The sequence below is a fragment of the Crocodylus siamensis genome, chromosome 4 (genome assembly GCF_052110815.1).
Source record: "Crocodylus siamensis isolate JL-2025a chromosome 4, ASM5211081v1, whole genome shotgun sequence".
Classification (NCBI taxonomy): domain Eukaryota; kingdom Metazoa; phylum Chordata; order Crocodylia; family Crocodylidae; genus Crocodylus; species Crocodylus siamensis.
Genome location: NC_143398.1, coordinates 227347752 through 227362854, shown reverse-complemented (window position 1 = coordinate 227362854; position 15103 = coordinate 227347752). Strand labels below are relative to the sequence as shown.

At 39.6% G+C, this 15103-nt stretch overlaps 1 protein-coding gene across 1 annotated transcript in view; it reads right to left on the bottom strand.

The window, feature by feature from the left end:
* LRP1B (LDL receptor related protein 1B) overlaps positions 1-15103 on the bottom strand; it is a 1602836-nt gene that overhangs the window by 215892 nt on the left and 1371841 nt on the right. Inside the window, exons 61-62 of the mRNA XM_090045827.1 lie at positions 1646-1834; positions 617-765 (exon numbers count right to left, since the gene is read on the bottom strand). Coding sequence (XP_089901953.1) covers positions 617-765; positions 1646-1834 — 338 coding nt within the window. The remainder of the gene's footprint in view (positions 1-616; positions 766-1645; positions 1835-15103) is intronic.

Genomic DNA, 15103 nt, shown 5'->3' with positions numbered 1-15103 from the left:
AGAAATATATTACATTTGAAATCACTATTTCTCACATAGATATTATCCCTTTGTATGTATCACCAAAATACATTATGAAAACATTGCTATCTACACTACAAAGTACAGGTTGTGTTGACACTTACACTTAAAGAAGGGATTGACTTGCTCTGTTTCAAACTGTATTAATTAAATTTAAATATTAAATTTGGCACAATAAGCAATTGGACTTACTGTCTAATTTTTTTTAGAAAAACATATTCAAAACTTTTGCAGAGGAAGTATAAATACTACTGTTCTGAAATGCTGTCCTCAGCACCCCATGCAAAATTGCCTCCTGCTTGCTAAGCAAGTAGTCATGAAAGGGTCCTAGCTTTGTACACAAATATTTTTTTTATAACATTTCAAACATGATTTTTTAAAAATTTTCTATTTATACACAAACTAGAGTTTTCTTTATTTCATAACTTACCTTGTCTACATAAAAAGTAGCTGATGTTACTTCAAAGCTGTGTTATGGTACAGTAGGTTCTTTTGGTGATACCACAACTTTGATGAACTCCCACATTCAGTTGTTAAAAAAAACCCCAACCTGAACATATAAACTGCGAGTACACTAAGACAACATCTCCCTTACCTGACTGGCTGTACAATTTGATAAGCAGGTCTTGTTATCTGCAGCAAGGTAAAAGTTAGTAGGACAGGCACAGGTATGTGTTTTGCCAGGGGCTAGGAGACACAAATGACTGCAGCCACCATTATTTATTGTACACAGATGTTTAGACACTGCAAATATAAAGAGAAAAAGAATTATCAAAACTTACTACCTGAGACACTGATTCACAGGGACAAAAATGACAAAATAAGGAAATTTATTATTTGTTAATGGAAACTTCTGGTAAACTAAAGGCTATTATCTTAGTATGCTTGCCAAAACATTTTCTATTAAAAGGGGAACTAAATTACACTGTTTTTACACTGAAGTACCATAGGAACAAAATGCTCCTTAAAAACAAACAAGCAATCAAACACATTTTTATTTCCCATCAGTCTTTCTAGTGTTCTGACCAAGGAGAACAAGCATTTTATATGAAGCAAATTAATTCATTAGTAAAAAATGTAAATTGAGATGCTGAAATAATGAAAAAAAAAAAGTACTAATCTTTTACAATACTGAGACTTATTGGCTAACCTAGACAAACTGGCAAATTTTAGTCAAATAGAAGTATAATATGTGGACTGCAGGAGATAAGGCACAGTAATAGTACTCTCATTCTTGTACAGTCCTGGCAATTGTTCACTTAGCTCTAGGGTGTCCTTGGCACTCACATTTCTAAGGAACATTACAACTTTCCTGATTTGGTAGCAATAACAATGAAAATTTGGGCAATGCTTTTCCCCTGTGACTGGCCTGATTTTATTATCTTTGGGCAATATAATTTCAACAACTCAGCAGTGTATTCAATATGATTCAGCTGTTACCAATATTATTTAAAGCTTCTTAAAGACATTAAGGACACCTAGCAAATTTACTTGAAACAATCTAAAGTACATAACGACTCATAGCTGTTGATTAGAAAACAATTCAAATTAAACACACAAAGAAAAGTTAATTAAAAAACTAGATGTTAATGTGCTGTATGGAAAGCATGGATAGTATAATTACCATCAGGTTGTCTATAAGAATGATACACCTGGATATCTGTAATGGCATGCCATGAGTTAATCAGTGATATTCTGCCTGCCCCTGAGGTTTTGTGGGCACGGCTGAGTGACTTGGTTTTCCCATCTGTCCAGTAGATGTAGTCTTCAAACAATGTTAGTGCAATCACCCCTGGAATGTCTTGATTAGGAACTGTAATAGGAGATGGGAAGATTAATGTTCATTCTTGGAAGACTGCCAGTTAAAATATTCCATACTGCATGGGCTGACAGATACAACTGCTACATAACATCTTGTGAATAATTGCCATGACAATCTGTCAAACCCAGAGGGTTCTTTATTACCAGATAAGATAATGCAGAATTGGGTGTATAAGCCCTGCTTACTTAAATTTAGTTGGCCCAACCACTGTGAAGAAAATGAATGAATTCTGGCTAACAAATAACTACCTACAGATTCTAAACAAATGACATGTTAAATTTGAAAGAACCAGTTAGCATATAAATTGAATTTACTTTTTGTTAAAGGACATTATTTTGATCGCCACCCCCTTATTAAGTAATATCTAAGACAGAATATATGCATCCATAGACATACTGTATTTTAACTTTGTTAAAAGTGGCTACAGTTACTTCATGTTGGTGAAATATTACTGCTAACAAGACAAATTAAAAAGCAGATTTGTACCAGAAATAAATAACAATAATTTAACACTTACTGCTGTATATAATTTTATCATAAACATGAACCTTTTAAAAACATAATATCAAAGACTATAACTGATAACTTTAGGTCTAAATCCCATAACAGACTAGAAATACACAGTGAGTTAGGTATTCTTAGTTTTCCATGTGATAAAATCTGCAAAGTAGTGTATGATAATACTATTATACTCTGAAGTGCATTTTTTTTGTAGACTGGATAACTTTTAAATGCAACCTGAACAGTATGTTGCTATGAGAGTTGTAAGTGAAATCAGTGGACGCTCTAGTACAGTAGCACAATACTCTACTGTATGTCAGAATCAGATCCACATTGGTGTCTTTTTTATTGTTTTCTGAATGAGTTATACCATGACTCATTTAATTAACGTTGCAAACATTCACTTCTAACAAAAAATCCTTTGTAATGTATTCTGTCAACTTCTCTCTCCATTCCAAATGAGATTTATGAAAAGTTACACCAATAGTTTTCTCTCAGTAAAAAGTCTGAATTTGCCTCTTTTTACTGTAACCTTAGCACTGAATTGACTTCAAATAAAATATATATCCAATCTAACCTATCCCTAATGGACCTCCCACTATGATAGCTACACAGAGGCTGAGTACATACGTTCAACATCTGAGAAAACTCTCCTAGGTCTATTTTCTTGCTAGAGAAAATTATCCAGAGCCCCCTACACAGACATTCAAACACTGAGGCCTGAAAAGTACAGAGGTTGCGCTGCTGACACTGCCCAGTTGGAGATGGAGAGAGCTCTGTGAACACATCTAGGCATGCTCCGCTTGGTAACAGATGACAGCAGTGCATAGGACAGCCCTGACTGGCTGACCCAGACTGCCTATGGTAAGCCTGTGTTTCCCTACACCACAATATAGGAATTGGGAAGGGGGCATGTTGTGCTCCCTGATGGAGCCAGCAGAGTCCAACAAGTGACACACTGTTTCCCTGGAGGGCCACCCTACAGATATTTAGTTTCTCCTGGGAAACTCACTGCTCTCCCAGGAGAAACCACAAGTATAAAGATGTTCAAGCCTTTTCTCCCAAAGTAAAAATGACAGCTCTAGGAGCAAAATAAACTGTGAGCAACTGGGTTAAATCACTTCCAGGGGAATTTCTCCTGGGAGAGTGAATGTCTGTACATGCTGTGGCTTCTCCCAGAAGGTAAAATAGTCCTCCAGCATCCCTACCACCCCTTCTTCATAATACCCACATGGTGCAGCAGAAAAACAGAGACTGACCCTGGGCATTCTGAGCAGGAAATCAGGGCTGCCATTTGCACTCCTGCCATCTGTCACCAGGCAGACTAAAGGAGCCTGCAGACCATGTGCAGACAGCCCCCTCTCCCTACCCAGCTGCATAGTGTCAGCACTGCAGCACAGCTTACAAAAGCTTATGCATCTCTGACTGAGATAGTCTATAAGGTGAAAATCTACCCTGCCTCCTGCATGCTTTTCTTAAAAACAGAATGCATACATTATATAAATGATAATTTGGCTCAATTTAAAGAAACATTTTAAATTAATAAAATCCTCCATAGGTTTTCAGTTAATGAATAAATGTAGAAAAAAAATAGAAATGTTGTATGGGCTCAGGGATAACAAGTGCTTTTTAAAACTATATTTCAAAGCCAAAATCAAGCCTTTGAACACTAGTTAGAAGTCTTCCAGTAAGCTTTTTTACATATTAGTACATCTCATAGGAATCACACTTAAACAAAGACAAACACACACACACAAATACCCACGTATACACAGTCTTCACATACACTACTTAAAAATATATAAATGAGCCTGTGTGCATTCTTACACCCCACCCACATTTGGTTTCAATATTATTTGTTTTTCTTAAGCTAAGTACACAAGACATTTTATTTTCTCGCACTTGAGTTGACATTAAATCCATGTATTGATATTAAGGTATTTTCATCTTATCACATTAGAAATATTAGTGCAGCATTATAATGTAGTAAAGTTACCTGATCTAAGCTAATATTCACGTTATACAGTGTAATTAAAGGAATTCATGAAGTTCACATCAATCAAATTGCACCATACCTTATACAAGCATTGATATGTCAGTCATTCTGCAGTGAACAAGTATATCTTTTTGTAGCTTTTAACATAACATTTTAATGCTAAATCTACTGTGTCCTGTTTGGCATACACCACATGTAGAAGACTATTATCCATAGTTGTCAAGGCCTCACTGATGGATGTGTTTGTTTGGAAACAGGATTCTATCCACTAAACCCATGTTAATCCTTAGATGTCAAGTTTTAGTATTTGGAACTTTTGCATTTATAAACTCTACCTGAAAATGCTTCAGCAATGTCTTCTCTCAGCAATTTTTATTTTCCATATTATTTTAAAAGCTGTATTCAACTCTTGAAAAAGATCTTTGACATACATTTACTAAATAGTGTGATATTAGTTTATCATCAACAATACTTCTGTGACTGTACTGGCTATATAAAAGATGAAACCACAATATAGAAACTAGAATTCTGACATGGTTTGTTTCACTTCTAATTCTTTTAAGTATAAGTTACTTCTAAAATAAAAGTCATTTCCCAGAAAAAGTATCCTGAAAAAAAATGGAAAATGCATATATAACTTGCTAAGTTTCTTTGTGGGGCTACTCTGTCCCTACTAGTATGAAAGGTAACATTTGTGCCTCGCTTTTGATATAGACCAGGAAAGTTTAGATTTAGTCATGAGGTTTCCATGCCACTACACTTGAGTATTTCAAAGACATCCTGAGAGAGTCTGAATATCCCTTAACTTTAGTAAGAATTAGGCATTCAAATTCTTTAGGTATTCTTAACAAAAACTCAGCATAAGTTCTTAGTCACAGACTAAGCATAAATGTCTAACCTGTTATCTCAGTGTTACCTACATACATACATTGTTAAGGGGATATTGTAAATAAGCCCCAAACCTTATCTTGGATGGGAAGAACTGGGGACAAAAGTCAATCTAGGAAAGAAAATGTTTAACAAGTGTTTTATTCTGAACCAGATTTCTTCCTCAACATGAGAAACCTTAGATTTATTGAATAATAAAGCAAAAACCAAAACAGAACTTAAAGAAGCAAAAAAAAGCATGTTTCTTCATTCCTTAAAGTTGATATTGAACTATTTTGATACTACTTCCTTAAGCTCCTTCCTGATAAAGGATACTGCTGCACACCATATACATAAAGTCTCTAATTGCTGGGATTTTTTTAACACATTTTTTTCTTAATTAGATTTGTGTAAAATTAGAGTCTCCCAGGAAGAGTGTTTATGAAGTTCTTGCATCTATTAGTGAGGAAGCAAGAATGCAGCCCCATAATTGTACAGGCAAATCCCAGGTAAGACAGGTAGTTCCAAACGCTGATTTGAGTGTATGTGCAGCCCTAATAAACCTGAAAACCGCTGTGTAGTCTACTTTATGTAGTTTATTATACTGTGTTTATTGAAGTGTTTAACAATGTGATGTAAGTTGGGGTCCTGCTACATGTTCAAATTAAAGCTGAATAGAAACCAACTATATAGTTGTTACTTATTTTAAAGCAATAACTTTGTAGATGGTTGGCTCTACTTATAGCTGGATAGTCATTTTCATGGTAATTATTATTTTGCCTGTGTGACCGGTGTAACTTTATTATGCAATTAACCAACTAATTCTGTGATAATTACTTTGCACTTGTGGCCAGGCTTACTTTGCACAAATGGCTGGTTAAAATTTATTACATGATTAACCAGTTAAATGCATAATATATGTAATGTATAGCAGGGGCCTTGGGCTCAAACCTAACTTCCATTGATTGGAATCCGCAATAGCAGTGCAGAATAGGTATTTATAGAGTAACTCTTGTTATTAAAGATGTAGTCAGTGTGATTGAAGATGTAGTCATTGTGACCCTTCTGTAGTTGCAGCACATATACCCAATATATGCAAGACTAGATTCCCCCCTTCCCTCTTTTGGACCTGCAGGGTTTGCAGAGACTGCACATGCACCTTGTGTCTTCTCACGTTTCTATACAAGGGCATAAAAGGCATATATTGAAATGGCTACAGTTCTCTCAGAATTTAAGGCCCACATTCTGACTTTACTAAAGCATTTTGACTCTCCATGCTGAGGAAACAGCCCTGAGAAAAATGAACTTCAAAGTAAGGTGGTTTATTGGGTACTCTGACAGTGGTTCAACGGAGAAATCAGATTCCTGACTAAAGGACAAATATAAAGGATGTCCTAAAGATTTTCAAACTATACAAAGGCAGAGAGGGATCTTGGAGTCAGGACTGACTCCAGGATGAATATGAGTCACCAGTGTGATGAAGCAATAGGCAGGAGCATCACTAACAGGTCCAGAGAGGTCTTGCTCCCCCTCTATGTGGCACTGGTCAGGCCACAGCTGGAGTACTGTGTCCAGTTCTGGGCACCGCACTTCAAGAAGGACGTGGAGAACCTGGAGAGGGTCCAGAGGAGGCCACTCATATGGTTGAGGGCCTCCGTGGCCAGCCCTATGAGGAGAGGCTGAGGGACCTGAATCTCTTCAGTCTCCACAAAAGGAGATGGAGGGGGGATCTTGTGGCTGCCTACAACCTTATTAGGGGCCAGCAGCAGGGATTCAGGGAAAGTCCGTTCACCAGGGCCCCCCTTGGAGTCCCCAGGAACAACGGCCAGAAGTTGAGGGAGGATAGGTTTAGGTTAGATATTAGGAAGAACTACTTCACTGTAAGGGTGGCCAGAGCCTGGAATAGGCTTCCCAGAGAGATGGTGCTCTCACCTTCCCTGGAAATCTTCAAGAGGAGACTGGACAGGCACCTGGCTGGGGTCTTATGACAGTTCCTGCCACTCCCAGTGTTCCTTCCTGCCCATGGCAGGGGGTCAGACTAGATGATCTGTCTAGGTCCCTTCTGACTCATTGATTCTATGATTTCTATGAAAATATGACAAAAGTAAAGTGAACCACACATATCTTGCGATCCCCATTAGCAACATTGTTAATTTTTCTATATTGGAAAGTTAACTTCTAAATCAGTGCGTTTCAGGATTATGTAGCCCACAAACTACTACTGGGACTTCCCTTTGGTCAGTATTGTTCAGAGTTGCCCATAAGTGAATATTGAATTCAATGAGTATATCTTTCAAGTGTTAATTTCCTTCCTTGTAATAAAAGAATTTCTTGAACCTGTAGTCTTTTCAGTAAAGTTCTTCCATCCAGTATCCAGAGTGTCACATATATTGCTTAGGGATATTTTATCTGGGCTCTCCAGAATGTGCATGGGAGGATGGTTTAATATAAACACAGTTCCAAGAGCCACATTTGGTATGGCTAGTAGATTTATCAAGATGGCTGAAGCTGTGTGCTATCTGAACTTAGATTTTTTTTCAGGGATTAAGATAATTTGTAAATTAGTAATCCTTGAAACCATTAAAAGGAGGAGGAATGTATCAAGGTGCCCGTGCAAATATACCCTTTTGAGCAGAAATTCAAATAATTAGCACTGTCCTCTTTTTACAGTCTGATAGGTCTCCCACATATTCGTAGGTGAGTAGTACAAAAGGACATCCATCCCCAGCATAAACAAATAAGTGGGTTAAAAAATTAAGTTGTCTATATTTCAGCCTAAATCTAGAGGTTGAAAAACAATTAGAAATCAGATTACATATACATAAAAATATTCATATTAAATTGTCTGTTCATGCATCAAATACAAATACGATTAAGAAGAAAACTATAGGTAATCTATTTTTTTGCATTATCCTTAATTTATCGAAAAGGCAAATTCCTGTGCAGGATAAAATGTTAAAAAATACATTTGGCAGACAAGGTTCTTCAGGTGAATCTAATCTCTTTTATTAGATAAACTTAAATAGTTTGAAAAAAATATTTAAGTAAGATTTTGGCTTTAAAAACCCTTCACCAGCCTGAGGAAGTTTCTGCAGTTGGTGTGCACTCTTCCTGGATAGAATGAATAGTAAAGCAATCACAGGCTGGGCTGCTATGCATACAAGATAGGCAGTCAGTGAAGATCTAAATTGAGGAGTCAGTGGGTGGCAGGCTGGGTCAGAGACAGGCTGGGTTGTGGGGAGAAGGGAGATGAATGTAACAGGTAAATAGCGGAGAGGTACCTGGGGAGTCAGATGTTAGAAAGGTTATAATGTGTCATAAATCCAATGTCTATATTTAGTCCATGGTTTTTAGTATCCAGAAGGCTGATGAGGTGAAGTTCACAGACTCATCTCTGACAAGTGTTTTGTAAGTTTCCTTTGAGAATTAGAACTGAGAGATTGGAGAGAGAGTGGTTTTCTTGTGAGAAATGTGCCCCCACAGGTAATTGGGTATTCTTGTCTTTGATAGATTCCCGGTGTGCATTCATTCTGGTGTGCAGTTGTTGTTTGGTCTCCTCTATGTATTTTCCATCAGGGCATTTGGTGCATTGGGTGAGATATATTACATTTCTGGAGGTTCAGCTGTAAGATCTGGGAATGGTAATGGCTCTGTTGTGGGGTGTAGTAATTGTAGGGGTGGTGGAGATATGTTTTGCAGGTTTTGCATTTCTTGTCATGGCATGGTCTGGATCCATTCAGTGCGTTCTGGGCCTGAGGAAGTTTGTTTCTGGTAATGTGGTTAGCGAGGTTTGGTGCTTGTTTGAAAGCTAGGATGAATGGTTCTGGGAAAATCTCTTTAAGCATAAGGTCCTTTCTAGTATGGGTTGCAACTGTTTGAGGATTTTCCAAATGGGTTTGAGGGAGAGGTGATATGTCATAACCAGTGGTGTGCGATATTACATTTGGAGTGAATTTCGGAAAATAGCTCATTGAGTGAATCATCTAAAGTGGGTTTTTTTCTTTGAAAGGGTCCAGAGGAGGGCCACTCACATGGTCAAGGGGTAGCAGGGAAGGACCTATGAGGAGAGGCTACAGGACCTGAATCTGTTCAGCCTCCACAAGAGAAGGCTGAGAGGGGTTCTGGTGGCCATCTACAAACTTACCGGGGGAACCAATGGGGAATGGGAGAGGCCCTGTTCCCCTGAGAACTACCCGGAGTAACTAGGAATAATGGCCACAAGTTGATCAAGAGTAGATTCAGGCTAGATATCAGGAAGCACTACTTCACAGTCTGAGTGGCTAGGATCTGGAACCAACTTCCAAGGGAAGTGGTGCTCGCTCCTAGCTTGGGGGGGCGGTCTTCAAAAGGAGGCTAGATAATTACCTAGCCAGGGTCATTTGATTCCAGCATTCTTTCCTGCCCAAGGCAGGGGGTCAGACTTGATGGTCTGCTCAGGTCCCTTCCAACCCTATCAACTATGAAATTATGAAACTGCTTTTTCCTCAGAAAATAGTTAACACAGTTAAGAAGGTTACTTAGTATAAGCAAATGGCTGGCTTAGCATAAGCATTCATAAGCAAAATCTGCCTGTCTAAGCATGTTGCAATATACTTTTAATATACTATTCTGCCTTGTGGTCAGCAGCTTTTTCTAGGCCACAGGTCATGCCTTCATTCAGCTGCAAAACCAGTGCTCCTCAAAAATCCACATAGAGTTACCCTAACAAATCTGATCTGGGCAGAGCTGGAGGCAAGAGCTCACTACTGGAAGCAGAGAACAAGGAACTGGTATTTGCCCCTGTCTTGTGCTAGCTGAAGGAATTTCCTGTGCTTAGTGGAGAAGCATTACCAGAGACTGGGGGAACCATGGGAACCATTAGTAGACCCAGGAGGGCCCAAGCTGGGAAAAGCCAGCAGAACTGTGTAGAGGCCTGGGAGAGCTTAAAGAAAGGTGCCCCAGGTGCATTTGATTGTTTCAGTTTTGCTTGATATTGCTGTTTAAGCTGTGGAACATAGAAGTGGCTAAAGAGGAGGAAAAGAGGACACTTGAAGATGCCCCACAGAGAGGCACAGAGACTAATGTACTGCACAGTAAATCATCACCATCTATACCATTTATTGTGCAGTAAATTAGCTTAATGCATGGTTAGCTAGTACCTATAAACATTACTACTAGATTAACTAAGCAGTAGTTACTGTGCAGTAATACTCATGTAGACGCTGACCAGAAACAAATTTGCTCCTTGTCAACCTAGGCAGCAGGGGGCTATGGGGGACAGGGAGCTCTCTGTCACTGCTCCTAGTGCTGCTCAGCTCCTGGCTCCCCCCAGGAGCCAGGAGCTGATCAGTACGAGGACTTGGAGCTCTCTTCCCCCTACCCAGCTCCAAGCACAGAGCCAGCAGCTCCAGAGGGTGAGTGGGGGCTGGAAACCCAGTTCCTACCCATCCCCCAGAGAAGATCTGTGTGGCATGGAGCTGGATGCACCAGGGAGCACATGGGAACTGGGAACCCCCTACCTGTTCCCCAGAGCAGCTCTGCACAACACAGAGCTGACCGCTCTGGGGAGTGGGCAGAGGCTGGTTTCAATGGCAGTTGCCCCATTCCTGGGACAGCTCCTAGCATGTGGCCTGATGGGAACTAAGCCAGGAGAGCTCTGTCTGCTGCAGGGGCAGCTGTCTCCTGTCTGGGTACACATTAGGTCCACATCTGAATTGCACAGGGCCAGGAGACAGTTGACACTGGAACTGGCAGAGCTCTCCTGGCCCTATACTCCTTGCTAGTCCTCCTGGCTGCTGCAGGGTGGGGGTGCAGAGCATGGCAGGAACCACCCTATACAATGCTGCTCCTGTTGGAAGCAAGTCTGCTGTCAACAGGAAGTATGTATAGACGTGCTCCCAGGGAAGTCTTACTGCACAGGTAATAAGCCTACTGAGAATTAACAGCATGTGTAGACTCACCCTGTGACTTCAAGGAATTACTTATTGGTCAGGGAAGAACAAGAATGGTTACATATACAAGGAAGAAGGGTTGGGTTTTTTTTGTCTGATATATATTTAATATTTAAGTATTATAAGAAGACTAAAGACTATTACAGATCAGTCCACATGCTGTGGAACTTCTGCCCACACAGCAACTGTATACTTTTAATGGACATCTGCAGTAGGCAGAACTTTCTACTTAATAAATTGCTCTTGTGTTTAGTGAATCCTTAACTTTCATACATTCCCATGGGATAATTTCCTACCCCAGAAATATATTTTGTGTAGTATCTCAAAATTAATTCTAAAAAAAAAAATCTTTTTAGAACATTGTCACTGGCACCACAGTGCATAATATACCCAAAGAACAGCCAGCTTACATGAATGAAAAGTTTTCTCTCTGTGGATGAAAAACTGCCTAGGGTAACATGTTACCTCAGGTGTAAATGTGTTTTTTCATATGGGGTAACAACTTACCTCAAGCCCATGTTAACACATTGGGGTAACTTGTTGCCCTGATGCAATTTCTGTATAAATGACAGGCCTAGACATGTTTGGCCACTTTGGGTGGATGCATCTGAAAGGTCAGCAGTCATTCATACCTCATTCATGTCCATTTCAGGTGTCCATGGTAACTAATGGATAGCCACCCTCCACTCTGCTTTTTTTTTCTTGGGGAACTCACCCTAGTTCCCTATGTTCCAAAGAAGTCCAAAGTTGTGCTGTTGCTGTCAAGCATACACCATGACCTGCCAGTGGGTGGAGAGCAAAGAAAGCCGGACTTCATCCACGACTACAATAAAAACAAGGGTGGGGTGGATAACCTTGACCACTTAGTCTATATGACCACCTGCAGATGGAAAATCAACAGGTGGCCAATGACACTATTTTTCAATATGTTGGATGTGGCTGCCATTGCCAGCCTCATCATTTGGCTAGGCCACAACACAAACTGGAAGCAAAGATCACATTTAAGAAGACAGTGCTTTTTTTTTTTTTTTTTTGCAGGAGCTCGGAGAACAGTTGATCAATGGACAAATAAAATCAAGAATGATGGATACGCATAATCTGTATAAATCCATCGAGTCTGGTGTGACTGCCCTAAATTACAAATTGCCACAGCACACCCCCTGTAGAACCTTCTGCAAGCATGAGTGGACATTGCGCTTTTTGTCCATGGACAGATGACCGCAAAACCCAGAAACAATTAAAAGATTGTAAGTTATTTGCTTGTATTCACCACAGTACATCACTGCTGCTTTGTGAGGAATGCAATATTTAGTTAAAACAGTTGGGAAATGTTTTTGGAAGTAACTGTTAGTTTGAAAACAGTGTGAACTGCAGACTTAGCAAATTGTTCATTCACATTTAGGAACTCTAAAAACAGTTTAAATTTTGTTCATAGTTCTATTTAAATAATATTTTGGGTTCAAATCATAAATACTCTTTCAAACAATCTGTATATCTAATGAATAGTTTTTGGTACATTTATACTGTTGTCACTGGTTCCATTTTGTTCATGCGGGTGGGGTAAGAAGTTATCCCATGAGACCAACAAAGGTTATGGTTTCATGAGAACATATGAAGATTAATCTTTGTCTTCACTGGATTTCTGTTGTCTGTAATGCTGCCTATATTTTTCCTAATTACAAACTCTAGGGAAAATGATATTCCAAGAAAATCAGTAACATATGAACTGACTGTCTGCAACTTAAACTAATAAATAAAATAGTAGGCTCCAAAGAATTTATTTAAAAAAAAATCTGTATTAATATTTACACACTATTTAATGTAAATATTTTTCCTCTGACATATCAGTAAGGCATGAGTAAAATAACTATCAGATGTTTCAGAAATGGCAGTTAATTTCAATTTATTTTACTGGTTGAGAAACATCTCTATAGTAGCTGAATTGCATTTTGCTTCTTTCCATTAACTTTTATTATATTGTAAACAATAGACCATCAACACTGTTGTTCATATAATAGCCTATAAAGTCTATAGTTTGCATGGAATGCGAATGACAAAAATATGAAGAAAAACATTATAATCCAATATTTAAAATGAGTCTTTTTGGATGGAGTAGTGAATTCTTTTTTATACCCATTCCCTCTCAATTTACAAAAGCTTCAGCAATCGGAAGCTTTTCAGCATCACAACCTGTAGTAACTATTGATTTATAAGCATATACTAGGATGAAAAAGGCATCCTCCTTCTCTTTTCCTACAGAGAACTCATTGACGCTAGTGACCTGTCTCTTCACAAGAAGCATATTTTACTTGTATATTCTTACATTATGATTTGATACATAGTGTTAAATAAAAGGTGTAACTGGTCAGTATTGTGCACTGGGCAGTCCCCATTCCCACATGCCTTTTTTCCTCTTTTATGCAGTAGCTGCAGCTCCAGTTCTGGAAGGCACTGAGGACAGCACAACAGTGGTGCCATGTTGTTCTGAGCAGCCACTGGGGGTTTTCTCTTCCTGTGGTAAGATGCCACATTTTTTTAGCCACAGAAAATAACAGCTGGCCAAAGAGGCACCAGTTTTGGGTGGCAGAAAAGGGGGTGACTTTCCCCCAGTAGCAGAAACTCCGTTTCTCAGAATGCCCTTCATGCACTTATACCAGTAGTATAACTAGAGCAAGATGAGCTCCTGAGCGCTGACTAGGAGGAGGCGACAGGATCCCCGCTACCAGGAGTCTTTGCAGTGGTGGGGAAAGCCTTCCATTGTTTCTGCCTAGCCACAGAAGCCGCACAGCGTAGTACACTGCTGCGCCAAGGAGTGTATGGAGGGGGGCAAATGGAATGATGCTCCCCACACCTGAGGTGCTCACTTTGCTCATACCTCTGATTCACAATCCTGCATTGCTGCCAGTGTTTTGTTGCTCTCCTCTCCTACTAATTGGAGCTGCTGCAGGAAGATGCAGAATACAGGGGAGAGGGGGAAGGGCAGGAGACAACAAGATGGTGAGGCGTCCCCTAGTTTCCTTACAGCACCCTCCCCGTTAGGTAGCACCCAGAGCATGTGTCCTGCTCACCCACCCATCTTTATGTTATTGTATTAAACAGAAAAATTAAAATATTTGCTGTCAGAATGAACAGTTTTCATCAGTTTCATCGAATGCAAGGTAAAGTGAGGTTAAAAGCTAAAGTTACACAATTTGTAACAAACTCCATTTTTCTCTGTAATACTTATTTCAAAATATTTAATAAAGATGCTCACTTCCAGTCCACTAGTAAAGAAATGAGCACAGTCTATTAAACATTACATTAGGGTGACCTGAAATGTCAGATCTAGACCAGCCAATACAGGAAACAAATTAAACATTCATATGTTGTTGAATGTTTTCTGTCATTGAAATTGCCATTCAGTTGGTCTAAAATAAACTCTACAGTGTTAAGACTGAGAAAGACTTAAGCTTAAACTACCTGGCTTTTCTTAGTTTCAAATATATAATACACATAAGTGAAATTGTCTTTATGTCTTTTCTTTCCTCATTAATATTGCATCTAACATTGATATTTCATACAAGGCACTGCCACTGAAATTACATTTACTGTATTTACTTTGTCTCCACTCGGGCCTCTATGGGCATGCATGTGTGCTTCCCCAGGTACAAACACCAGTGGCACACGGTTTTGTTGCTGCCACTTCCCTGGGGAATGCTGTTGTATGCATGCTCTGACACATGGCAAGTTGTCCTCAGGTGGGGGAGGGATGGCTGGGGCCAGCACCTGGGCTGGCCTCAGCAGCCTTAGCTGGGGCCCTAGGGGCTTCCCAGGGCTCCAGTGGTGGTGATCCAGCACACAGAGCCTGACCTGCAGATGAAGAATGGCTCCAGCCAACCAGGCTCTGGTTTCAGACAGCTCATGCTGCCGCCACGTGTGCCACCTTTTTTTTTTCAGGCATGGTTTTATTTCACACTGGTATCTCCC